This window comes from Aethina tumida, chromosome 5 (assembly GCF_024364675.1).
Source record: "Aethina tumida isolate Nest 87 chromosome 5, icAetTumi1.1, whole genome shotgun sequence".
Taxonomy (NCBI): domain Eukaryota; kingdom Metazoa; phylum Arthropoda; class Insecta; order Coleoptera; family Nitidulidae; genus Aethina; species Aethina tumida.
In genome coordinates, this window is record NC_065439.1 from 17,847,620 (window position 1) to 17,874,406 (window position 26,787).

The 26,787-nt window shown below is 34.2% G+C and overlaps 2 protein-coding genes across 2 annotated transcripts in view; one reads left to right on the top strand and one right to left on the bottom strand.

The window, feature by feature from the left end:
* Window positions 1-1,676: 1,676 nt before the first annotated feature.
* Window positions 1,677-3,869, top strand: LOC109601287 (cytochrome P450 4g15-like). The gene is made up of 6 exons (XM_020017512.2): window positions 1,677-1,754; window positions 1,845-2,439; window positions 2,489-2,998; window positions 3,058-3,273; window positions 3,328-3,513; window positions 3,569-3,869. The coding sequence occupies exons 2-6, from the start codon at window positions 1,848-1,850 to the stop codon at window positions 3,742-3,744; spliced, it is 1,680 nt and encodes a 559-aa protein (XP_019873071.1). The 5' UTR covers window positions 1,677-1,754; window positions 1,845-1,847; the 3' UTR covers window positions 3,745-3,869.
* A 51-nt stretch (window positions 3,870-3,920) lies between these two features.
* The window catches only part of LOC109601283 (myelin transcription factor 1), a 272,891-nt gene continuing 250,024 nt past the window's right edge, over window positions 3,921-26,787 (bottom strand). The window contains exons 6-19 of the mRNA XM_049968128.1: window positions 19,323-20,455; window positions 11,637-11,709; window positions 11,531-11,571; window positions 9,343-10,207; window positions 9,053-9,230; window positions 8,671-8,816; window positions 7,973-8,238; window positions 7,680-7,920; window positions 6,951-7,079; window positions 6,485-6,679; window positions 6,180-6,242; window positions 5,736-6,004; window positions 5,467-5,621; window positions 3,921-5,024 (exon numbers count right to left, since the gene is read on the bottom strand). Coding sequence (XP_049824085.1) covers window positions 4,755-5,024; window positions 5,467-5,621; window positions 5,736-6,004; window positions 6,180-6,242; window positions 6,485-6,679; window positions 6,951-7,079; window positions 7,680-7,920; window positions 7,973-8,238; window positions 8,671-8,816; window positions 9,053-9,230; window positions 9,343-10,207; window positions 11,531-11,571; window positions 11,637-11,709; window positions 19,323-20,455 — 4,024 coding nt within the window. The 3' untranslated portion in view covers window positions 3,921-4,754. The remainder of the gene's footprint in view (window positions 5,025-5,466; window positions 5,622-5,735; window positions 6,005-6,179; window positions 6,243-6,484; window positions 6,680-6,950; window positions 7,080-7,679; window positions 7,921-7,972; window positions 8,239-8,670; window positions 8,817-9,052; window positions 9,231-9,342; window positions 10,208-11,530; window positions 11,572-11,636; window positions 11,710-19,322; window positions 20,456-26,787) is intronic.

The window sequence follows — 26,787 nt, forward strand, 5'->3', positions numbered from 1 at the left end:
GCCATATTTGCCAAAAAGTCTTTGCACAATGGCTACCTCCTCTGGTGTGTGATTGACGTTCATGCCATGTCCGCCACCATATAAGACGGAAAGAAGCAATCTTTCTGCTGGGTGGCTGGAAGACATGGCGTAAAGGAACAGTGGTAAAAATGGATCCATATTTCATTCGCTTATGAGAACCAGTTTCTTTTCTGCATACTGCTTCGATGCGAGAAACTGGTGTATGGCTGAATGAACAATCAAGATCCAATGCTTCTGCTATTTATGAGTCGGCTTCTTGGTCAAAAGTCCAATAAGTGAGTGAGCGAAGTGTCACATATCCCCGCCCCCTTATAAATAGACTTCTGACCAATGTGATTCGTTTTAAGGCAGAGTAGTTGTTTTTCTGATTACATACTGGGAGAGGAAGCCAGCCAGAAAACTAATTAAAACATAAAAATCGTGTAATTATTTTTTACATTTAGCCAAAATACACTTGAATCATTCTTATTGACAATAAATATTACCATTATTTATAAGAAGTTCACTTGTTGATAAAGTACCCTTATGAACCATTATTTTACTACTTATTATACACACTGTGTCCACAATGGACAGAAGATCCAACTTGTGGTCCTGGGACTAAGTACCGCTCCATAAACCAGTGGCAGTGGGTAGCTAAACGATCCAATACCGCAAGTCTAATCCATCCCCAGGAACATCTCGGATCTTCCTCAGATTGGTCTTGCTCTTCTGAACCCAACTGGGGCTCAGAAGAACTGTTCAACTAACAGGGGGCTGTGACATCTTTGCGTCTTACGTCTTCTGCTTCAGCAAACCCGCATATGCAAATATACGTCTTGTTTCCCCCATATATGAATTATCATATATGAGATATTATGGTTTTATCATCTTAGGATCGGTGCCCGGAGGGGGTTTTCAGACTTTCCTCTCTTTATCCAAACAAGAAACAATTTTAAAATTATAAAAGTCATTATAAACAAAGTGTCTTTAGAACGGCCTAAGTACTTGATGAATATTTAGATAACCTGTCAAAATACATTGTTGTTCAATAACCTTTACACCTTTAAAATTATTGAATGCTAATCCTAAGTTCTTAAATAATGTAAATTTCCAAATTCTGATGTTAAATTATTGCATAATTTATATATGTTGTAAAGTTCTTCCTAAATTTATGTTTAAAAAACTCTTTAAAAATTTGTTATTTGAAACTGTTTTGTCGAAATGTTTTGCATGTTACACTAAATTAGTGTGCAAGTCATAATTGGATTACTCTTTTGCATTTGTTTAGACATATTATATTTAATTATCCACAATAAAAACAAAACTAAGTAAAATATAATAAATTGTATACATTTTTTAAACGAAATGAAAGTGATCTAAATTATAAATTGCAGTTGTAAAAAAAATTCCATTAAATAATCTATTTCCATGGAAACAAATGAGTGGAAAACATATAAAATTAATGTATTTATTAATATATTTATAATAAGTGCATTTTTAGGAAACAGAAACATGTGCTATATCGGGATCAAAAACCGCAATAGGTCACCCCAATCAAGTTCATTCAATGACTTAATGTAAATTTCCACTGTACAAATAAAAAAAAGAAGGGATGGCGCGTCGCAGGAAGCCCATTTAAATACAATTAATCTATGAAAAAAAAATTTCATACAGTTTTATTTTGTTCGCCAGTTGCTGTCTGAGAAGAATGTTTTAAGCCCAAGTTATCAGATAGTATCGAAAATATAAAGGTCAGTTTTTTAATTTATGTATAGATAATGTGTCGATATATTTTATGAAATCACTTAATGATTTTTCTAATAATTTTTGTTTTATTTTAGAAAATGACTACAACTGCAACAAGTGTTTCACCTACTGGTGAAATGGGCACCTCAAAGATATTCTATTCTTTATTATTGCCCGCATTGGTGTTGTGGTATATTTACTGGAAAATTTCAAGAAGGCATATGGAAAAACTGGCGGCTAAAATTCCTGGTTTACCTGGTTATCCCGTCATCGGCAACGCTTTGGAATTCATAAACCTTACGTCGGCAGACATCTTTAAAAAAGCTTGGAATTTATCTTTCCAGTTCGGCAATATTGTAAAAATTTGGTTTGGCCCTAAACTCGTAATTGTCGTAATGGACCCATCTGATGTTGAACTGATTTTGAACAGTCACGTACACATAGACAAAGCGCCAGAATATTCGTTTTTCAAACCCTGGTTGGGCGATGGATTATTAATATCAACTGGAAATAAATGGAAGGCCCACAGAAAACTAATCGCCCCAACTTTCCACTTGAATGTACTCAAATCTTTCGTAGATCTATTCAACGCTAACAGTAGACAGGTTGTGCAAAAATTAAACGAAGAAATCGGAAAAGAATTCGATGTTCACGACTACATGTCCGAGGCCACTGTCGAAATTTTACTTGGTAAGTTCTTCACCACATTAAAGTTTTAATTATTTCAGTAATATTCCAGAAACTGCAATGGGTGTGAGCAAGAAAACTCAGGATCAAAGTTGTTACGAATATGCGATGGCCGTGATGAAAATGTGCGACATCCTCCATTTACGCCACACCAAACTTTGGCTCAGACCGAACATCATATTTAATTTCACAAAGTACGCCGAAGTACAAGATAAACTAATCAACACCATTCACAGTTTGACCAGAAAAGTAATTAAGCGCAAGAAACACGATTTTGCAATCGGTTTAAGGGGCAGTTCGGCGGAGGTACCCGATGAGTTAAAGTCAAAGTCCGACGAGAAGGTTAAGGTGAAAGCCACAGTTGAAGGTTTGTCGTTCGGTCAATCGGCAGGGCTCAAGGATGATTTGGACGTTGACGACAACGAAATCGGCGAGAAAAAGAGGTTGGCCTTCTTAGACTTAATGATTGAGGCTTCACAGAATCAAGTGGTAATCTCTGATGAGGAAATTAAGGAACAGGTCGATACAATTATGTTCGAAGGTCATGATACCACGGCAGCAGGTACGTGATTTAAACGTGTAGAAAGGTTTAGGGCATAAAATTATTTCGTTGTTGTTTAGGAAGTAGCTTTTTCTTGTGTCTCATGGGAGTGCACAAAGACATTCAAGCTAGGGTCCATCAGGAATTGGATGAAATTTTTGGTGATTCTGATAGACCTTGCACATTCGCCGACACTTTGGAGATGAAATACTTGGAGAGATGTCTTATGGAGACACTTAGATTGTATCCACCAGTACCTATGATTGCTCGTCAAGTTAACCAAGACGTTAAATTGGGTACGAAAAATACATAAATGTTGATGTGTTTGATGTAACTTTTTTATATTTTAGTCTCTGGTGATTATACGATTCCTGCTGGAACAACTGTAATTATACCTCAAATGAAAATCCATCGTAACCCAGAAATTTATCCAAATCCGGAAGTGTATGATCCGGACAATTTCCTTCCAGAAAAATGTGCCAACAGGCATTATTACGCTTTCATTCCATTTAGTGCTGGACCAAGAAGTTGTGTGGGTAAGGCTTGTAATTTTAAAATTATAGAAAAGATATTCTTAAAATTGTTTTTTAGGTCGCAAATATGCAATGTTGAAGCTGAAGGTGTTGTTGTCTACAATTTTAAGGAACTTCCGTATTGTATCTGATGTGAAAGAAGATGAATTTGTTTTGCAAGCTGATATAATATTAAAGAGGAATGATGGTTTTAGGATCAAAGTAGAACCAAGGAAACCAACTACCAAAATTTGATTCTTCAGATTAAAAAAGTTTAATATAGGGTTTTAGTTATTGGACTGAGTGTACCAGGTGGTATAAATGATTTTAAAATACGTTTGTTCTGTATTAATCAGTTGAAATTATATTTTTAAATAATATATTGTAGTTTTATTATACACTTTTATATCAAAAATAAAATAAACTTTAAAGACCTTTCAAATACTTTATTTATAATAACAACACATGTATTTTAACATATATATTTGCTGTGAACAAATAATTATTTAATGATGAGAATTTGAGTTAGGTTAATTCGCATATGTACACATTCTCACAACAATTCGGTAAACAGCACAAATAGGAAATCAAGAAACGGTAGAACAAAACTGTACATATCTGTATAATAATAAATAGTAAATAACAAAAACGTTTAATAATGCTCTTGAACACCATGTGAGTAAATTAATGTCTTACGTACATTGCACATATTGCACATTGCCGAATATGTTTTACAAATAACACTATACTCTACCTATATAAATACTAGGTATACATAATCACAGATTATCTAAAAAATTATACTAATACTTAATGTATGTAATGTCGAAGCGATTTATTAAAATATATTCCTCTAAGGGTAAGATAAAATTCTATAACTTTGTACAGTATAACCAAGTAACAACAAACAGAACGTACTAAATATAAGTCAAAGAGAAAACAGAAACCGAACATTTTATACATTTACAAAGAAAAACGGACTATATACATGTTTAATGTACATTATTTAACTTAATATGAGGAATATATCTATACAATTCTTTACCTCATTTCGTCAGTTATTTACAATAGATCACAATTTATAATTACGTACAAATCTTTTAATACTTAATTAGAGTTAATACATTGTACACTGAATACAAAACTTCCAAAGTTTTTTATTTGAAACCTTACAATTTTGGCGTCGCACACAACCCCAACAACCCGGAAACCTGTCTCGGAACGTAACTCGACTCAAAATTGCAAGGCCAGAACAATGTCTTTCTTTAGATGGGAGTAGGTAGCACTGTGAAATCCTGCAGGGCGCACTTGACGGTCTCATAAAGCGGCCTGTTCTCGTCCGTGCAGTATCCCTCGGGAGTGCAGAGGGTTTGCAGTTTGCTTAGGTAGGAATCGAAATTCTCTTGTCCGAGTTTCTCCGGTGATGCACCGTTGCCCGGCAACCGGACGTGTTCGAGCAGCGTGATCACGTTGTTGCGCAGACTCTCGTAGTACTCGTTCAGGTTGCTATTGCGCTGCGTGAGCGCCTGCGTTTCCTGATAGGGAAAGGTTTTAGTGTAGTCCGATTGCTTTTTTACGAAAACGCTGCTGGTTATGAAACGGTGTGTTAGGTCGCTTTGTCAATTTCGGTGTTATGCACATTATCTAGTTTTAGACTAGACGAAAAGTACACAAGTTATTCACTATGTACTTTACTTTTCGTCATGTTTCTTTGCGAATACATTTTAAATTGACAAACCTAGTACAAAGTGTTCAAAACCTTTTTTACATTATCCTAAGTAATTGTTATAGAAAAACTTAATCATCGCCTTTATATAATTTAACTGTACTCGGATTTGTTTTTCTTATAATAAATACTGTGCATAAGATAAACTAAATCAAACATGGTATGAGGGACATTTTAAAAGAATTTTGCCTCAGCACTGAAGCTAAAATTCTTCCAAAAGACCTGAATGAAATGCGAAATTAATTCCTTACCTTTTCTCCATGTGTGAGATGGTTCTCCATGGCGTTGATGTCTGACTTCAACCTAAGCATCTGCGACTCGACCCTTGCGTTTTCCCGTTGCAACTCCGAAATCTCCGCCTCCAGTGTCATGAGATCTTCACCGCCTCCGGGCGTCTGTTCAATGCCTACAACAATATATCTTGATTTAAGTTTTATTTTCTGCGTATGACCTACGTATCCTATTTGTTACCAGTCAGTACAAAACTTCTTAGCACAGTAACTGTATAAAACCACTATACCTGTATATCCTTTCGAGTAGAAGGGCATGTCCTCGGGATACTTGGGCTTTTTGACCGTCTGCCCGGCCACAGGACATCCGCTCAATGATCTGTGCGTGAGAAAGGACCCGTTTATGTGACCCGTTCCGTCGCAACCCGGTGTCGGACAATTAACTCCTTCGAATTTCATGGCAGTTGCGGCGGCGACCGCTGCCTTGTGCTGTTCCACTGTGCCGCCACTCTCCAGCACCCTCATCTTGTTCCGGTTCGCGATCGGACACCCCGAAGCACTAAAAAACACTTGTAGTTTAGTATTTTGTCACTGCACGTTAAAAAAAATCCATCTACAGGTAATAACTGAAAGAAAAAGAACAAAATCAAATGGAATAAGTGGTCTTTTTGTTGGATCGAACTACAGTGGTGGTACACTAGACACATTAACACTATACAATGACTGAGATTTACCTTCTGTGCGATAAGAATTTTCCTGTCGCATGTCCTGATCCGTCGCAACCAGGAATCGGACATCTGATAGCGTGAAATAATCATAATTTCTCTGTCAATATCACTAATAACCCCAATTATCCATCACATACACACTACATGCAATAAGACTGCTTTCGTTATTGATCTATCAAGCTCATTGTGTTCCCCCCTAGTTTTAAAACCCACCAAATAGAAGCATTTTAATTATGAGGGCTAATGCCCACCCTCACTTCCCCTTTTTTACTAATAACAACGTGTTTAGACTGAACTATTGTAAGGCCTACCTTAGTGGTTCCGAGTCTTGTCCATCTCTGGGCTTGCTTTTAGGCTTGTTTGCCCTAGGACAGCCAGAAAGACTTCTGTGCGACGAGTAGTTTCCGGTCACGTGTCCCGATCCGTCGCATCCCGGCGTTGGACACTTCAATTCCTGGGAATGTCCCTGTATTTGTGATCTGTCTGCCCGTGGACATCCACTCAAGCTAAAAATGATACGAAAAGTCAGGACCGTTTTTCGGCGCAAATTGACTAAGTAAGGAAACTGACTCAGTGTTAGCCAATAAAGTGTTAGATATGGTCACATCAGGCATTAATAGACATTCGGATCTCTTTGTTAGTCTACAAACAATAACATCGACCGTGCTTACGCCCCAATCAATTGTCTTCAGTCGTCCCATCGACTGCGCCAACTTTTTGTGTGCAGGGTGTGAGCACGGTGCGGATTTCTTTGACATGAACTACCAAGATGCTTGCCTTCTATGGGTGGCGTAGTTGCCTGTGACGTGTCCCAAACCGTCACAGCTATTTGTTGGGCACTGAATCAGCTCCTTACCGTCCTTAGTTCTAGGGCACGGTCCTAATTTGCTGTTTATTGGTGGGATGCTGATAAAAGCCAGCGGTATTAGGATATTATAGTAAAAAATTAGAGACCCAGAAAGCTCTATTTTTAATTTATTCTGACTGAATGGGTTTCGTAGTTAACTGCTTGATGTAAATTTGTGCTGCGTAAATGTAATGAATGATTCATAATTGTCGTTTATTACTACATTGAATAGAATTTTCTGGTCACCTCTATTTAAATTTAATTATTCACTGTTTATATTAACAATGAAACAATGACAAAATAAATTATAAAAATATACCTTTCTTCGATCATATTTGGTCAAGAACGTCTACTATAAATAGTAAATTGAACGATTGTGCACTTGACTATGGTACGTTTAAATGTTAAATTTAGTCGGTATACCTAATCACGTGACGATGATAAGACATGTAGGTAAATAAGTTATATCAGACCGCATGGTTTTATCTGGGCGCATTGTTGACATGTAAAATTGGTTTCTTTATTTCCTCTTTTATCATGGTTATTAGTCATAAATTTACATAATAATAAATTTTTAATGAACATAAATATCTTTTAATTCTTTATAATTACTGTCCAGACATCAAGTTAGAATGAATAAATAGTTTTTATTAATTTACCTTCCGTCTTTCGGAGACTTATCGTGTTGTCCCAAGGAGTGTTGTGGCGGTGGCATCGAATAACAAGCGCTGGGAGAGTACCCACCCGGAGGTACCGGATAACCAGTCGTCACAGCACCCGGATATCCTGTGCCACACGGATACCCCCCATTGGGGTACGGAGCCCCGTATGGATTCGTCGCGTACTCCCCGGATACGGACGTCATACCGTAACCCGGATGCGGACTCATCGGACCATATCCTGCAGTTCAGTTATTAGTGTCATGAAGCTAAACCAGCGACGTCGTACTTACCCGGATCCCTGTAGGCGTCCATGTAGTGCGAGCCGCCACTGTCCGGCGTCGACTCCCTGCTGTAACCCGAACCGGCTGGCGGCAGTACCGGGGGCGGTCCGCCGGCGGATGGGGGAGCGGTAGCGAAGGTGGCGACCGGTCGCACGCCACTGAAATTAACGGGTTCATTTGCGGATGAGAAATCGACAGGTTCCGTTTGTTCGTCGCGACGGCGGGCGACGATTCCGAATCCGTGTCCGCCGTACCGGTTGGGACTTGTGTCGCCGCTAGAAATCAGGTTTTGTTGTTTAGAACGACGACCTCGGCGGTCCCACGTTACAAAGATGTTTGCCTTTCGATTCTGTCATCCATCATTTTTCTCGTTCGTTCAGAAAAACTTTGTCGTAGAGATTGAAAGATAAACAAGATTGTTTTGTTGCGAAAAATCATAGATGATTTCAAGACATCCCTGTAACTGATGCAACGGACACAAGTATATTTCTCAACCGGTTTATTACAGGATTTAGGTTTGGAAGTTTCTAATCAAGGAGAGTTTAAGAATTATGATTTAGCGGTGCGAGGGGTTGTCTCTGGATTTAGCCGTTCCGGAACCGTACACACACATAACCATGAATATTAACCGCGACAACGCGCGTTTCCGTTCTCCTCCTTAGAAACCGGATGAATAAGTAAATGGCGGTGCAGCGCCGGATACCAACCTGTGGGACAGTCGGCTGACGCTGAGGTCCAGCGTTTGGCCTTGCGGACTGGGCACCTGGGGACTGGCCGAGAGATGGGGACTGGCTGCCGCTTGGGGACTGCCTCCCACCCTTTGGCCACCGTAGTGAGGGGAGCCGTACGCCACCTGTAACACGCGCCGTCCACGTTTTAGGGTCGATCATTTATTTAGGATCGTCGGATGATTTGAATAAACGCCTTCTACATGATTCATCATCCAACCCCATGTTTCCCTGACCTTGATTTTCCGTTAATTATTTCGAATAACAGAATTCCAATTTCGTTATGTTGATAATTATTTAATTAGTTCGTAAATAAAATTTCATTCAGCGATGAAAATGGTATTAATTAACAGTGGCTCACCTGAGGACTGGTGGTGGTGACGCTGGACGTGGAGAGATCAATAACGCTGCCCCCGGGGGACGTATGGGGTCCACTACCTTTCATTTGGGCCTGGGTTGTCACACATTTCACCGACAAGTTGATTGCGGAAAACCCCAACGGCAATGGACCGCCGCTCGCGTCGTATTGGTACATCGGCCTGATGAAATGAAAAAAGTAAAACATCCATGTTGGGAAATATTCATTCATTCGAGTTGTTTTCATTATGCGAGAAACAATGCGACATTCAAATAATCAATTCGGTAACGTACCTGGGGTATAGTGGACCGGTGTTTTCTTGTTCCTCACTCTTGATAAGACCCTGTGTAGCGTTGGCGATGGCGAGTTGGTGGTGCTGGGCAGCCGTCGCCTCCTGTTGGTATCTCTGTTCTTGTTGATCCTCCATGGAGTAGCCGTACATGCCCTGAGGCGGCACCCTCGGGGGACCCAGAGGTTGCTGCAGCGACACGCATTGTCCGGAATCGTAGCGTTCAAATCCCCCGGTGCCGGGATCGTAAGGCCTGTGACTGGAGGAGTTCACTATCGACGAATCGTAAGGCCTGTTCGCCATGTCGCTGGAATAAGTAACAATGGGTCTGGCAATGCCTCCACTCATCGAGTCGTTCATGTCGGTGTACGACCGTTCCCTGTGGTACATCTCCTCCGACATGGGAGATTGCTGGTACGGACTCCTGTGCGGCATCTGGTGCTCCATTGTGTAGCCCGGTTGGGAGTTGTGATGCGGTCCCAAATGGTGGACTTGGTGCTGAGGTCCTCTGGAATTCATCGCGTCCATGCTGGACATTGACGACGAATTCGAATCGTGGTTCATGTAAGGCTCGTACGCCGACCTCATGTTCGTTGGGGGTGACCTGCACGAGTTTGAGGTGATCTCTGTTTTTGGTACGAGCAGACCTTGATCCGGAACGCTACAACAGCTCGTTGTGGTGATTTCCGTCTTGGGTACTTTCATTAGATCTTTGTTTTTGTTATAATATTGGTCATAGGTTGATGGTTTGTCGGTTTCTTGGTTTGGCAAGTTGCCGTAGCTCACCAAGTAGCTAGGTTTGACGTCTTCGGATGTGGGTGACCGTTTACCATCGTAGTTCGTGGGAAAATCGCTTTGACACGCTCCAGCTATAAAAATTAAATTAAATCTTTCTTAAGTATGATGTAATCAACAATTGTAAACCAACAATTCAAAGCTTACACAACTACATCACAAGAATTAATTAATTGTTAACATTTTTGTTGCAAAACACTGGCGTATCCTAACGATTGAGCAACTTGGCCGATTGATAAAAGTACGTACACGTAAACGTAAAATAAACACACCTACATGCAGTTGCGGACATTTGTAATACGTTTTATGCGGGGGCAAAGAGCATCTCACCACCATGACCATAATCACGATCATGGAACACAGAACAGCAAAGACTTACCGAACACCGAGCCATTGGGCGACTTAATGCGGTGCAAGCTATTCTGATATTTTTGTTCGCGGGCCGCCTGTTTATTGGCTGCAGCGGTCGGACATCCGGACAGGCTTCGGTGCGAGTTCCGGTTCGAGCTCACGTGGCCACGTCCGTTGCATCCGGGCGTCGGACACTTGAGTATTTGCTCGTGCATCGCCAGTACTACAGAACCACAATTTTTTTTGAGTATAACGTGGGCATAGCTTCAGCAGGTTTTTTTTTAAGTTGGGTTTTTTTCGTGTGGACGTGGGATAAACAGCAAACGAACCTTTGGGGTGGGTTTGGGTAGAGAGCAGTGGCGGATCGTAAAATTTGAGAGTGTCCTGTTTACCTTCAATAAAAATTTCGCCACTTACTATCAATATTTTTGCGTGTTGATTAATCTTGAATTGAGAAAAAAAATGAAATAAATTTCCTGGGAAAAGAAACTTACTTACCATTATCATTTCAGATTCATTAGAAAGTTCCAATTTTGTAACTACATTACTTGAGCAACTGACAAATTATCTGTAAGAAGTGTTCTGATTTTCTGATTTACAAAAACTCTACGATCTGCCACTGGTAGAGAGACGAAACCAAAAAAACACATTTACGTGCACGGGAAGGATGAGACGAGTCCACACAAAAAAATCTCTTTAAAAAACCGACTTGCGCATATCTAAAAGACATTATACTCAAAAAAAATGTACAATTCCATCGCATCTTGGACCGCAAAATGGCGGTACTTACTCTACGTATCTATTTGCAATGCTTCAAATCATAAAAATAATGCTCTCTACCCCTCAAATCAAAGCGGACAAAACGTGTATATCGAAATAAAAAAGCAAAAAAGCAGTACTATTATCACAGTGTTTTATTACCTCCCCAACCACACTTAGTCTTTTATTTATGGATAAATAAGTGGAAGTAATTGTAATAAGAAATAAATACAGTGTGGTTGTGACGAGGATGAATAAACAACAGTTTTTGATGTTACAGGACTTACTTTCTGGTGTAACTTTGTCTTTTCGCGGACATCCAGATAAACTAAGCATAATAAGAGTGATCCATGTTAATAATGGGCTAAACTATGATCAAAATAAATTAGTTACCTTCTGTGATGCGAATATAACCCTGTAACATGACCCTGGCCCGTGCAACCCGGTGTTGGACATTTTCCACCCTCTGCAACAAAAAAATAATAAAATGTAAAAATGGTTTCAATGAGAAAACGTATTTGGATGCGTGGTCGGAGAATCGATCGTCGACAATCATTAACTGCAATTTCTAACCTCGGCGAGAAGTTCGTAGTCGTATCTGCCGTGGAAAAAGTTTGGAAAAACTTTTTTAAGATGGCCTACATTACAAAGTTTGAAAAATCAATACGCCGCCAGTGTTTTCTCGCTGTAAGGGGAAAAGTGGAAGACTTCGTCGTCTGTAACGGATAAAAATGTTGGGACGTCGTTGAATCTTTGGACCACAAAATTTTTATTCGATTTGTGAACCGTTCACATTTAATTGAAAGTAAATGTGATTTTTGCATTTTTTAGATTTAAATTTTTTAACAGTTCATAATTTATTAATATATTAAAAAAAAAAGAATTTGATATTGACGTTGTTAAAAGGGAGAGAAAATTTTGTATTGCACAGAACAATATAAAATGTAATATAATGACACCTCCTATTAATATTTTAAATTTAAATTGCAATATGAAACCTGTTGTGTTTAATGTCAAACCAACAATGATATTATTAAATTAACAAAAAACTTTTAAGCTCTTAATAATTGTAATTAACTGTAATATGTCATTACATTATTTAAATGTCTTAATTATATTTTTTAATGTAAGAATTATTTAAAATATAATAATACTTTATTTCAAAATTGTGATTTAATTTTTAAATAAAGTTTAATTTAAATTTTATAAGCATAAGCATAAATATATTAATAGTTATTGCAAACACGTCTATAAAAACATTTGACTTAAAGCAACCCAAAAAGCTTTCTTTGTTTATTTACCCTTTGCCTTCAAGTGGTGAAAATATCGCATACTCACTCCATAACATAAGTATATATATTTGAATAACTTCTCCAAGTGTCTAGAAATATTATAAATCTGTTTTTATGATGAAAATTAAACACTAACCAAATACTTATAAGACTGGTACTGAATGTCAAAAATTAACATAAGTTTTTTATTGTATAATAATAATTGTAATAAACTAGTTTATTTTTTATCTTATTTCCAAGGAAACTCTTTTTTTCATTTTTCTAAGATTAGAGAATTTTGTTTAGACTACTTATATGTTAATTACATTTATATGGATAATTGTTCTAGAAAATAAATAAAAGTAAAGGTTTTTATAAATATATACAAGATGTTTCAAAAATAGATGACCAAAATTTGGAATATGATCAATAATAAAGAAATTTTAAATAATTTTCTCCTGAGGAAAACGCAGCCTCTCAAATTTAATTTTATTTAGATACCTTCAGTTCAATAAAATAAACTTTTCCATAAAATTTTCCGTAACGTACTCCAATGAATATTTTTTAAAATAATTAAGCTTTTCATATTCCAAATTCTTTTTATAACAATGCGTATTATTTTTAATTACCATAGTCATTTTTGAAATATTTCAGTTTTAAAGTATGAAGTATATACTGTAAATCAAATACATTTTTTTTAGTTTTGATAATTAAAGAATGAAAAAAATACTATACTATAACATATAAGAATTTTTTTCTTTCACAAAAATTTATTGAATCTAATGAGAGATATTTAATTTTTATTTTGTTTTCTATTTTACTTCAAAATCATTTAAATCTAAATTAATTAATAATTATTGGAAACTTATTGATGAAAACTTGCTTTAAAACCCAGAAGTTTTTACTGACTTGAGGTCCAAATTTGAGTTTCCACCTTCAGGTGATCAAAATATTACTACTATAACAATATTATATATTGCAGACTTATATCAGAAAGAGGTTCTTGTAATAATATAAAATAAAACTCACTAAATGTCAAAAATTAAACAATATAAATAGTTGTAAAATAATTATTAAAAAAAGACTGTTTTTATTTTTGTCTTGTTTCTAAGGAAACACTTTTCAATTGAACTTTTGAAAACTATTGTTGTACCTGTAATTGAAACACATACTTTTTATTATAATTATAATATTTATTATAATATACATTATTAATTGCTGAGACAATTGTTCTAAAAATAATTTAAAAGTGTATAAATAATTAATTGAAACTGAATTATGAAACATGGTGTCTTAAACGTCAAATCAACAATATTAGTATATAATTAAAAGTCTACAATTATACTAATGATGTGGTCTTACATTTTAATATATTTTATTTTCTCTAATATTATATGGATTTATAATCCGTTTGTTAGTTCTTTACTTTAAAATTACATATTATTATATATTTTTGAGAACTATTTTTTTTAATTATTTAGAATTAGACATATTAATAATTATTGGAAATATATCATGAAAGAAGTCGAAAAGCTTTCAATGACGACCGATAGTTTTAATTTAACTCTTTACCTTCTGGTGGTCAAAGTATCTTCAAAATATTGTTCAAATCATTTAAAATTAGACTAATTAATAATTAATGGAAATTTGTGGATGAAAACTTGCCTTAAAACAAACCAAAAACTTTTTCTGATGACTTGATATTTTAAATTAATTCTTCACTTTGAGATGGTCAAAATATAGTATCTTACACGATATACGTTTATATTGCAGGAATAACTTCTAGAAGGTTCTTGAAATAATTAATATACGATGAAAAACACTTAAAATACTTATAACTACTTGATGTCAAAAATTAAAGAATCACAAAGTGTTATCAATTTTTTAAGCCTTTTTATGTATTTTTAGTTGACTTCAGAAAATGTATTAGATCTTAATTTGGTAATAAAAATCAATAGTCTGGTAAAGTTCGTAATAATAAAAGCTTAAAACGTGATCGTAATGAAATTCCTGCGGCATACTTTAAAACAATGGATTGGCCAAATTTATTTTTATATTGAATATAAAGTTGGCAACAAAACAGTCGGGCCCCGTACATTAAAGAAATTAATCCTACGTACGAGCGTTCGGAATTTATTAAGCATGGCAACCGGGAGAGAATGTTAAAATATATATATAAAAAGGCCGCGGTGTGCGAGAGGTGGGTGCGACGCGGCGGTTTTTTCGCCGGCCCCGTCTTCGCGGCCCGGCACCAGTAAATTAGAGCGAGAGCGCGGCACGACGTCCGGGCGCGGACGCCGCACAAAACTCCGCCCTGGAGGTCGATTAGCCTATCCCGGTGTACGGGTGGAGACTCACGAGAAAAATCTTTTTTTAAACGGGACGGAAAAAAAAGCGCAGAAAACACACCAGCTAACCGCACTCGAGAACGGGTGGGAGCAGAGCGCTGGTGCGCCGGAACGGTCACGGCACCTGCGGACTGCCGAGCGGCACCGCGACGCCGACGACGCAGCGCCTCTCCAACCCACGCCCGACGCCGGACGTCGTTGGCACGCCGGATCCTCGGCCCACCCCAGCCGTCGTATCGGGTGCGCGCTCTCTTTTTACGCCCGTCGCGTTTTTCGCGTTCCTTTTTGGCGATGGACGGGCGGGGGGGTACACGCCCGCCGCGGCGTTGGCGGACCAGTTGGGACGGAGCACGGCCGAAGACGTGCAAGGGAGGATATGTGCAAAAGGTTATAGGTTACGCGATGCACGGACTCACTCCTATTCTGTGTCACTTTTTTTCCAATTTCCATCCTCATCTCCTCTCACTGTATGCCGCCTACGTTGGGTTCTCCACAATCAATGTACACAAAAACTGCTTAAACTGCTTATAATAATTTATGTTCAACTTGTTATAATAAATAACACATATGTATATTATAGAATTTTAGGGTAGAAAGTTATTCTAGAATATCAGTTAACTAAGTTGTTCAAAACACTTAAAAAGGGTACATGCATGTTTTTTAATTCGTTTTTAATAAATTTTCTGAGAGTTGCTCTTATAATAATAACCAATTATATTGAAATTTGATCAAATTTGTTTCTTGGTTTCGGATGGTTTCATATATATTTTATTTATTAAGAAACGTGACACTTGTTACATTCTAATTCCAAAATTTCATTATTGACATCACATTTTAAATTTCTTATAATTTTTATTCTGGATTAAAATAAATTATTTTCATTCAAGTTTTATTTTTATTAATTTAATTTTCAACTAAACTTTTTAATGTTTTAAGAGTTTTAAATTGGAAAATATGGACCTACATGGAATATTCTTCAATTATTGAATAATATTCTGACATTTATTCTAGACAAGTTCACATAGAAAGCAATTTAAAATAAATAATTAAACTATATAAATTATATTTTATTAGTATCCTAAAAAAACTGATTTCTGCTAAGATATGATGACTTTTAATTTATGTATGAACATGTTCTGTATGTTCTTAATCTATGAATGAACATTTTCTGTCTTTAAATTAATTATAATTATATTAGACAAATTATTTAAATATAATATTTAAATATTATATTTTTACTAACCTGTAGTGAATATTTTTCAATATTAAGTAATTATTGTATAATATACTGACATTTATTTTAGAAAAATTCAGACAATGTAAAGAGTTTAACAATTTATTTTATACATAATATTCTAAAATATCTTAAATTTTATTCATCTAGACATTCTCAGCTAAAATTAAATTATGGGGTAATGATGTTAATGACTCTAAAACTAAAACTTTTTTGTAATGGACAATAAGTAAATAATTAAAATATTGAATTTTATTGACCTGTATGGAATAATTTTCAATATTTAATATTTATTAAAAAATATACTAACATATATTCTAAAAATATTCTAAAAGAAATTTAAAATAAATAATCTAACAATTTACATATGTAAATTTTCAAAAAAAAAAACTAAAAGTGTTAAACATTTTTATGAATTTTACTGACCATGAACATTTCCTGAATTTAAAATAATTAACGTACGTAATTAATAAAAATTTCTTTCCAAACCTAAACCTAATCTAAAATATTAAATATTTTTTATATTTTTACTACATATTATCCGTTGAATATTAAAAATTATTATTTTATATAGGGTAGTATAAATTTTGTTTGTACTTTTTAAAAATATTTTTAAAGGTAAGAATAAAATATTATCATAAAAATTATATTACAGTTTTAATTTTTTTCTGAAAACACACACTGTTTAAAAATTGACATTATAGAGTAATAAAAAATTTATTTGAGGAAATTTTTAACGTCCCTTTATTAATTAATTAACTATGAATTTCATAACAAATTGATTAATAAACAGAAAAATCAACAAACATAAAATTATAAATCAACTATAATAATGTACATACTTAAGTCGTCTTTTTTTAATATATATTTATGAATAAATTTTGTCAATTAGCTCAATAACAAAGAACATTTTTTATGAAACTTTATCAATTAATCTTAAATATATAATTACTATTGACATAATATTTTAATAAGAACTCGTCTAAGGAAAATTCGATAACGATTCAATCTATTAAAATAATCGACAAACTTAAAATAATTAACTCAACGATTTATGTACAGGTATTAAGAATTAATTTTCCTTAATAAACCAGTTGTTGAACAATTCAATTCGGCCCTCCATAAAAATAATTATCGTTTAACATTTAATGAAAAGTGGCGTGTACAAACAGAAAATTAAAACGGCCCACAACAGTCCATAAAGCCGAACGTATACCCCATTCATTGTAAACTCATTGTATTAATTTAATTGTGTGAACGAATCAATGTTGAACGTATTTTATGATCCATTAACTTCGCGATAATTCTCCTGCCATTGTACGCGAACCCGGACAGGTAATTGAACGTTTATCTGTCTTCATTACTGGCGAAAAATCGTCCTAAAGTACCGTTTAATCGACCGGAATGAATTTTATGAAATTATGTTTCTGACGTTTCTTTCAGTTCTCTATTTACTACAATCTATTTGGTAATTTGGCGTTGTGATCTTTCATAATTCACGTAGCGTCAATGTAGAGATTTTAAATACACCCCTTATCCCTCTAAAGTGGCGAGTGCTTAAAGCGAAGGGATGCAGTGCCTTGGAAATATGAAGGCACAAGGGGTGGACTTACATTCGATATTAACATCCATATTTCAAAGGGTTGAAGGAGCGACGTTAGTGGCGGCCATAAAAGAACAAAAAGGTGGATTAAGTAAGTCCATTTATGTACGAAAGTCGCAATAAATTCACGTTCCGCATCCACAAAGAGTCCACGTGATGGAAAAGTGTTTTCGCAGGAAATTTTCAGTTAAAAAAAAAACGGTCGGGTTTAATGGTTCAAAGCCAATTTCGAACATCTTGAACTAATTCCGTGCTCCCCCGGCCGGAATTTATGGTAGCGATACAGAGAACGGAGAGGGTTGGCCACATATTGGATATTAACATTCATAGTAAGACACATTTAGGACGATTAGCGTTTTAAAAGGGTTGCGGGGGGTTCGCAAGACGTCGGTCGGGAGCCCTTAAAAGAGCCAAAGGGTGACTGTAAGAGGACTATACCGAAGCTAGTCACGTCTCTGTCGCTGACATGCCAGCTTATAACTTGTATCAAGTAAACCCATAATACTACTAGCGTCTTTTCGGTTGGCGCCACCGAACCAGGTGACAGCTACGTGCCGACGGAATTTCTGCCCTCAATTACAAGTTTGCGGCGGACTTATGGAACTACCGTAAATATGCCTCCAATAAGATACAATGCATCTCGAGACGTGGGCGGGCGCCCCTACACCCCCGGGAATTTAACAACAAACGGCCTTCGGGGTGTTTTTGTTTGGAATCTATATGCTGACGTATGGGAAAAAAATACTAATAAGATGAATAAGATGAAATGTGATTATCAGATTACAGTTTTATCTTATATTTATATAAGACAAAATAAATGTTTTATTAAATAATTTTTTAATGATTTTTAATATATATCGTTTAAATTGAGAAATCTTCAATCAATAAAAGAAATTATTAAGGAACAGACAGGAAAAATGTGATTTCAGGGTTAACCATCTTATTGGAAAAATACAATTATTGATTAACTGTATTTCTTTATATTTTCAATTAGTTTTCTGATTGTAATTAATCAGAAAAAATATTAATAAGAAGATAGAAGAAATGCTGGGTCACATCAAATTTGAGAAATATAATAAAGTTTTTCAAATAATTCAGAATCATTTAATCGTATCGATTAATACTAAATTAAGAAAAATTGTACTCATCAATTCAAGAAAATATAAATTATAAGATAGTAGGAATATGGGATGTGAAGAATTAAACAATTTATTGGAAAAAATAGAATACAAATACATAAAGGAATTATTTTAATTTCACTTATCAATAAATCAGAAAAAGAAATGTGATTATCAGACCTGGATCGTTAAAATGCTCATTGGGCAAAAATAAAATTATTAATTTTATTCCCATCGGAAAACTATATTTTTATTTAAAATTTTATTTATAAATATATTCTTTCTTCGGGGTATTGTAACGGTCGTGAATTGACAGCGATTTGTCGAATTAATCCCATCGCCTCCTCCAGTATTGACAAAGAAAACACGACCCCCGAAAGCAACCCTCGGAAAGATGAGTCACACAATTAAATCCCCGACAGGACTGCGAGAAACGTACGGCCGACAAACGACACACGCATTCGTGCACCGAGGGCAGGAATAGCAGGAAAACGTCGTCACTCACCTCGTCCGATGCTGTTGGGCGATAGCGCTCCGGCAACAGTGGTAACCGGCACCATTTTCGTCGGTTCGCCGGCAGCGGGAGCGCCGCTGACCGCAGAAACGACCGGTACTCCTTCCCGTGCGACTTCCTGCAACGCGTTCGCGGCCCTAGAGCCAACCGTCGCCGGCTGCAGGATCGTGTATTGTTTGCTCGACGTCTCCGGCGATTTGACGGCGGCCGTTTCTGGCGGTATCTCCGCCGGCGGTTTCAATTGCAGGATGTTCTTCTTGTCGTCGACGGTGGCGGCGGCGTCGGATATGCCGATGGCCGACGGGTAGCCCACGAACGTCGCCTCGGCGGGATATGGGCCGAGGTTCGTTAGGGTGTTTTTCGTCGACTGGGGCGGACGAAAGGCGGACGACGTGGAGAACGGGGATGAATGGAAGGCCGAGTCGGTGGGGTACTTGGCCGGTTTTGTGTTGTCTGGCTCCTTTTTGTCTTTTTCCAATTTTTCGTTTTTCTCGGCGGCGGACTCCGACATGTCTATCTCCAGCTCGTTGGAGGTGTCGTCGTCCACCAGCTCGTTGAAATCGGGAGGCTGGTATTGGGACGACCCTCTAGGACGTTTTTCGCCTTCCTCCTGTTTGATCTTTATCTGTCTACCCTTTATGTTAACGCTCTTCTCTTCGGTAATTTCTTCGTGTTGATCTCGGAGTGTGATTACGTCCTTCAAGGAGCAAGTATTGTCGGTACTGCTGTTGCTGGTTGATGAAGGTGACAATTTAGCGTTAGACTTCTTCTCATCGAACAAGTTTTCAAAAACCGGAGACTCCTCCTGGTTGTAGGTTCTGGTACCCGTCCAACTGCCCGATAAGTTTTTCAATGCAGCTTCAGTTTCTCTGATCAGAGTCTCATCAGCGGTGCCCTCATCGTTGCTGAGTTTCTGATTCTTCTTGAGCGGACTTCCGCCTGCGGAATTCGGGGGTAGGACGCGCTTCTTCTGAGGCAATAGGATGGATTTGGATGTGACCGATTCGTCGACTCGCTTTCTATGTTCAATGTTCTTCGTGAAACCTTTTGCGACCGTGGCCATACTATTAGTGTTCTCAATTTTGCGCTTTTTCAACTGTGGTAATCCAAAAGGCCGACTCGATCTGCAAAAGAGAATTAATCAGATAAGTTCAGTTGTTTTGGTCTTGTTCTTCGAATGTTTACAATTGGGTATGAATTAGTTTTGTTTTGTTATCACAGGGTAAAATGGAGGTAGCGGGTATAAAAGGATCTTTTTCCGTGTTTTTCCGAGTTCCGCAAACAAGCCACTCGCGCCTGGGAACGATATAATCCCGGCTTTTCTAAAATCGGGCCCGCTAAATTGAAATCTCTCCCAAGAAATTTGATACTCTAAAGTGGAGATCGGGCACTAAGTTCGTCTTCCAGCGAGCGCCCGGATTAAGGCGGAGTTTATCCTTAGAGTATCCTTGTGTCCTTAGTTTAGCTATCTGTATTTAACAGAAGCGCGGGGGATTTCGGAGCCAGTGAAGTTGTACGACTGATGTTAATAGTCTAAGCCACCTCGATAGTTTGTGGTCAGATGTTATAATCGGCAATTTAGGACAGACACAACTCCGGGGATTGGATTTAGTTTCCAGTCCGAAAGTCAAATATGATTAGGTGGGCGACTGCTCCATTTCAGGTGAACTAGACAGGACCCCTGGACTTATTATATCCGGATTAATTCAATGCGATTCGATATCGTCTCTTCTATGCACTCGTTAATCTCTCCCTCTCTCCGTGTTTTGTTTGTTTATTTGCATGTTTCGTTCCTCTAATATATATTCATATTTATCCATCTAATTTTATATAATAACTAATATTATTATTTTATGCTATCTGTATCTGAAAATTCTAAATCAGATACATACACTTTTGATAATAAATTTTATACATATAATAATCAGAATATTTTAATGTTTTAACAACATTTGTCACATTTTAAAATATTTTTATCAAATTTTTTTTATTCTAAATTCTTATAACAGTTTCTAATTTTATATTTCATTAAATAACTTGTTTTTTATATAAATAAATATATAATATAATTTCTTATTAATTAAAAATTTGAAATTAAAAATTAATAAATGTAAAAACAAATAAAATTACTTTCTTTGTTATTTACATTTAACATAATCTATAAATATAGTCTTTAAATTTAATTTTTTATGTAATTTGTCTTTATTATAAAATATTAATTTTTGCATGCATGATTAATTGTCAGATAGATTTCATTTAAAATTCTAACAATTTTCAGGTCTTAATAATAAAAAATTTATTAATTTATGATAAATAAATATTATGATAAATTTTAAATAAACTATTTTTCTAATAAAAAACAGTATGTAAATATATATTTCTATGTGTCAACTCAACAAGTAAAAAATAAACAGTTAAACCACTTAAACGTTGAAATTTACATTTTTGCGGTGACAGTGAAATGAAAATGATCTTTTTATCTGTCCATTACACCTTTTAAATCCTCGTTCGTCGTCAATTAGAAACAATTTCACGTTTCCATTTCAATCCCAATTCTTGTTGCGGTTATCCCCTTTTTGTGTGTTTTAGCGGCCTTTTAATGAATCCAAGCACCTCCGAATTTAAATATCTCCACTAATTCCGCTCACATTGTCCGTGCCGTCCGGCCGGACCTTCTGTCAATTTTAAGGTCCATTTAATTAGAAAACATCTCTTTCGCCCCTCTTTTTTCCCGGACGGTATAGGAAAAAACCGGAAACCTAACGAGATTTAAAACGACATAGGTCGCCGGCACAATCTCAAGTCCATGTGGATTTAATCATCGCAGAGGGGGGAAAACCCCGTTATTTTATATATATTTTTTGTCTGCAGAATTCCGATCCTCCTGCCCTTCTTCACCGTTTCGTGCGTTGCACTAGGGTCGTCTTTTACGAACTGGGGGGTGGATTGTTTTCGGTGTGGGGGAGCGGATCCTCAGTGTGTTATTAATACTGTCTCCTTTCGGCCAAAAAACGGGGTGAATATTTCGATGCATGAACGTTATAATGCGAGGCTTTAAATGAATTAGGGAATTTTAAAAGAGATCCGGCAGAAAAAATGAGAACGGAAGGAGGAAGGGGTGGAATGTGTTTGACGGACCGTGGTTTCAATGCGATTCCGGGCCGTTGAAATATTGTTATGGGATTTTTTACATTTAAGAGTTTTATCAGGATAAATTAAAAATACATAATTTTATGGAACCCTTTTAATATTATTTATTTTTACATAACCCAATATGTACATAATTAAACTAATATTATTTAAAGCTCTTTTTATTATTACCTATTATAATATGAATTGTTTGTCAATAAAAATATGTTTATATATATTTAATATTTTCTCACATACTGATTGAATTTTTAATATTTATTTTTAATTTTAAGTTTATTGAAGTGTCTTAAAATTAGATTTACTCTTCTCGTGACTACCAACTAAATAAATATTTTGGCAATTAAAATAATAATTCAATAAATTTGTAGTATTTATAAAAGTTATTAAATATTTTTAATTTTAATTAATTATTTTATTTTATAAATATTATAAAAAAAATAAATTTACATTTTTCATAATTACTTAATTACAAAATGGATACTTTTGGTAACAAAAATTACAAATTGTATAAATTATTAGATTATTTTCAGAATATTAAATCATATTAAATATTTTCGATTTTAAACCTTAAAATACTTAAATTTTTTTTAACATTAATTTTTTGATTTCCATAATATTATTAGGTTTAAATTAATGTGTTATTCAAATACTACAGAATATAAATAAATTTACTCACGATTTATTATAAAAAAATATTTGATATTGATGTTACTTTTAATAATTATTATAACATACTTAATAAATAATTATAGATAGATATTAAATTAAATACTATCTAATCTTTATCTTTGCGTTATGAGAGTTTTCGATTATTAGAATTTTTATTTTTTATCAATAGTTTTAACAATAATTTTTATATATTATTTAAACATAATATTTTTTCCAACTTATTATTAATATAACTAATAATTAAATTTTCCAATGTATATTTGCGTAACTGAACAATTTTCAAATTATTTTGTTATCTGTATTTCCCTAAATAACAAGAATAAATTTTTATAAATAATTTTCAAATTACGCTTAAATAATTTATTTTAGATTATTTACAATAATATTTAGAATAATTAATTTTAAGAAAATTAAATCAATTTTATATATTTTTTGTTTTAATTCATAAATCCAAAATGATAATATTCGTATAAAATCTGCGAATATTTAGAATAAAAATAATAATACATATTTTATATATTTTTTTAAAAAAACTTTTATGTTTAAGTTAATTTTATATATTTTTTATATTTTAATTCATAAATTCAAAAATTATTCAAGTAAGAATATTTGTTTAAATTACAACAGTTATGTTTTCTTGAAAAAATTTTACATATACTTTTTTACAAATAATGAAAATTTGTAATTGAAATAATAATATATATTTTATATATATTTAAAATATTTTAAATGTTTAAAATCAATTTTATATATTTTTTATATATAAATAAATTCAAAAATTATTAGAAAAGTATTATTTGTTTAAAATATAAGATGTTTTATATTCAGAAAATTTTACACATTTTTTGTAATTAATAAATTTTAGCAGGAAAAATTCTAATATATATTTTAAATATATATTAGAATACACTTGTTTAATATTTTTACAGTTTCCACATTAGTTTTGAAATGGTTTATGCCCAAAATTATTCATAATTTTTGCGATAAAAAATTTTTAAAAATAGTTACATACCTCGGACATACAGTTTCTATCATTATTAACAGTTTGATCACCCAGTAGAACAAACACCGGCAAAAACCATGGTCTCTCGGTCCCCGCGGAGCGTAACTTTCGAAAAATGATTGAAAAAGAAAAAACAAAAACCACCACGCTCAGTCTGCGAACCGAAAGTGCCAATCCACAAATCACCACCGCATGAAAACCCAAAAAACCAAATTATTCGAATCGGTATTCGATGACTAACAACAAACTATCAAACGGACCTCACGCACTCGCGCGATATACTCAGTTATGTTGGCGGTGCGGTTGGACGTGCGTATGCCGACACGCACAGCGTTGCAACTGCAGCGGCAGGACGACGTAGCAGGATTGTAAGGAACCGGCGGCGAGTGGCAGGAGCGGAATGCAGGCGCGCGCAAGATGCACAACATCCCTCCTCCGCCTGGACGGACGTGTATGTGCCCACCTCCCTCCAACCGAACACCGCCGGTCCGGCGGAGGCTCTCCTCTCGCACACGTCGTCGTCCTTTGCGCCTCGTTATCTGCATGTACTGTTTTTTTTTTTGTTTTTGTTTTTGGTTTTATTTTTTCTCTTATTTTGTGTGCCGGTTATTTTTGTTTTGTTGTTGTTTATCGGGGTTTACTGCATCCGATTTAATTAGGGGATGAAATCCGGTTCGTTTATTAGGGATAATTGGGAAAAAGTTTGACTTTTTTTTTAAAAGACTAATTTTAAGGCAGATTCTTTTTTGTATGAATAAAAACGGTTGGTTTCTTCTTTCAGAACTTTTAAAATACATAAAAATGTGTAAATTTTAAGTCAACAATTTTATAAAGCAATATGTTACTTTAAAAGTTGCTTAAGAATTTTTTAGTTACTATATATGTGTAAGAAAACTTTAGAAAGTTTATGTTTAGTTCAAGTTTAATATATAATAAATTATTGTCAATAATTTTTTATTAATATATATTTTGTAAATTTAATATACTAAATGATATAATCATAAAAATACATTTTCGTATGTTATTTATTATTTAATATTATAATAATAATTATAATTTTATAATATTTTTTACTTTTAATTAATTTTTTACATTAAATTTATTGGGAATTTAGTTTAATTTAATTTTGATTAATATTTAATTTCATTTTTAATATTAAAACATATTTTCACACAATTTAATTTTTATTATTAAAATATTACCAGTTTCCTGAAAATTTTGAAATTTTAATATTAAATATAATACTCAAGAGTAAAATTATATTTATTTATATACAATTTTCTTGTGTTATCGTATATTACAAAATTATATTATTCATTATTTTGAGCTCTATTATCTATTACGTAATCAATTTTTATTAGTACCCTAATTATTTTTATAAATATTCTATATTATAATAAATTTATAATATATTTAAAAATGTGTAGTATTTAAATTAAGTGATAATATTAAAAATATATTTTATTATTATTGATTTTATTACATATTACTCATATTCTCAAAATTTTAATTTTCATTATAAAAATTTGCCCATGTTATTATTTAAAATTATTATTTAATTTACTATTTGTTTTATTCAATATTTTGATTAATTAATTAAATTAAATATTAAAAAGTTTTTAATTAATTATTAAAATTATAAAAATTATTCATTATTTTATTTTTATAAATATATTGGAAATTTAGTGTAAGTACTACAGTTGTTTTTATCTTTATAATGTTCAATTTCTATTCCAATACTGAAACTGCATTTTCTTATTATTTTAATTATTTTATTTTCTTATTTTCTAAATCTACGAAGTTCTATTGTCCTTCTGAATAATTTTATAATTATGTTATAATATATCATTTAATTTTAATATTTAATTTTATTATTATTTATTTTAATAAAATGTGAAATAAATTGATAATTAACATAAATATCCAATTTCCAAATGCGTTGATATAAATCACATGAATGTGTGGCGTTTATATGAAAATTGACGCGAATAAACCACGAAAACCGAATCTGTGGCGGTTAAACAGCCCAAAACGTGCATACATTCGCATATGATCCGAACTAAAATTAATTATACAAATGCATTAAACTAAGATCTACTAATTGACTAATGTAATACTACTTGATCTTGTGTAAGATACACCCACCCCGTTCTCGTACAAACGTTTCTACGGTGGTTGATTTCGTTACGACGTCGAGGGATGGCGCCACCGGTGTTCCAGCAGGACTGAGTCGTGGAAATTTGCAGGAGCTTTTATTGTGTTCCTGTTGTAAATATTCTCGATGCTTAAGGGTTTAGCTGTTGCAATTGGTTCGAATTTCAATAAAATTTAATATAATTTGGGACAATTTGTTCAATTTGTGAAATGTTTTACAGTTTTTGTAAGTAATAAAAGTTTTTATTTTAAGTTTGAGTCGGAGTTTTGTCTAGACAATATAAAAATCAGATCGTATTTGATAATTCTCTTATATGCATATTTGATTAATTGGTTTTTAATGAGTCTTAGTCTTAGTCTATTAGAATATATATCAAAAGATTGTTTTATTATTACGGTACTATATCAACAAAAGAAAGGGAGAAAAATTATATAGTAAAATTTCTGATATTTGCATATTCTTGTATTAATCTAAAAAAT

Excerpts from the sequence above, each read along its gene's own strand:
- LOC109601287 (XM_020017512.2), top strand. The coding sequence starts at position 1,848 with ATGACTACAACTGCAACAAGTGTTTCACCTACTGGTGAAATGGGCACC. Across the intron at positions 3,274-3,327 it reads TAACCAAGACGTTAAATTGG|TCTCTGGTGATTATACGATT; the intron begins GTACGAAAAATA and ends TTTATATTTTAG. Across the intron at positions 3,514-3,568 it reads TGGACCAAGAAGTTGTGTGG|GTCGCAAATATGCAATGTTG; the intron begins GTAAGGCTTGTA and ends ATTGTTTTTTAG.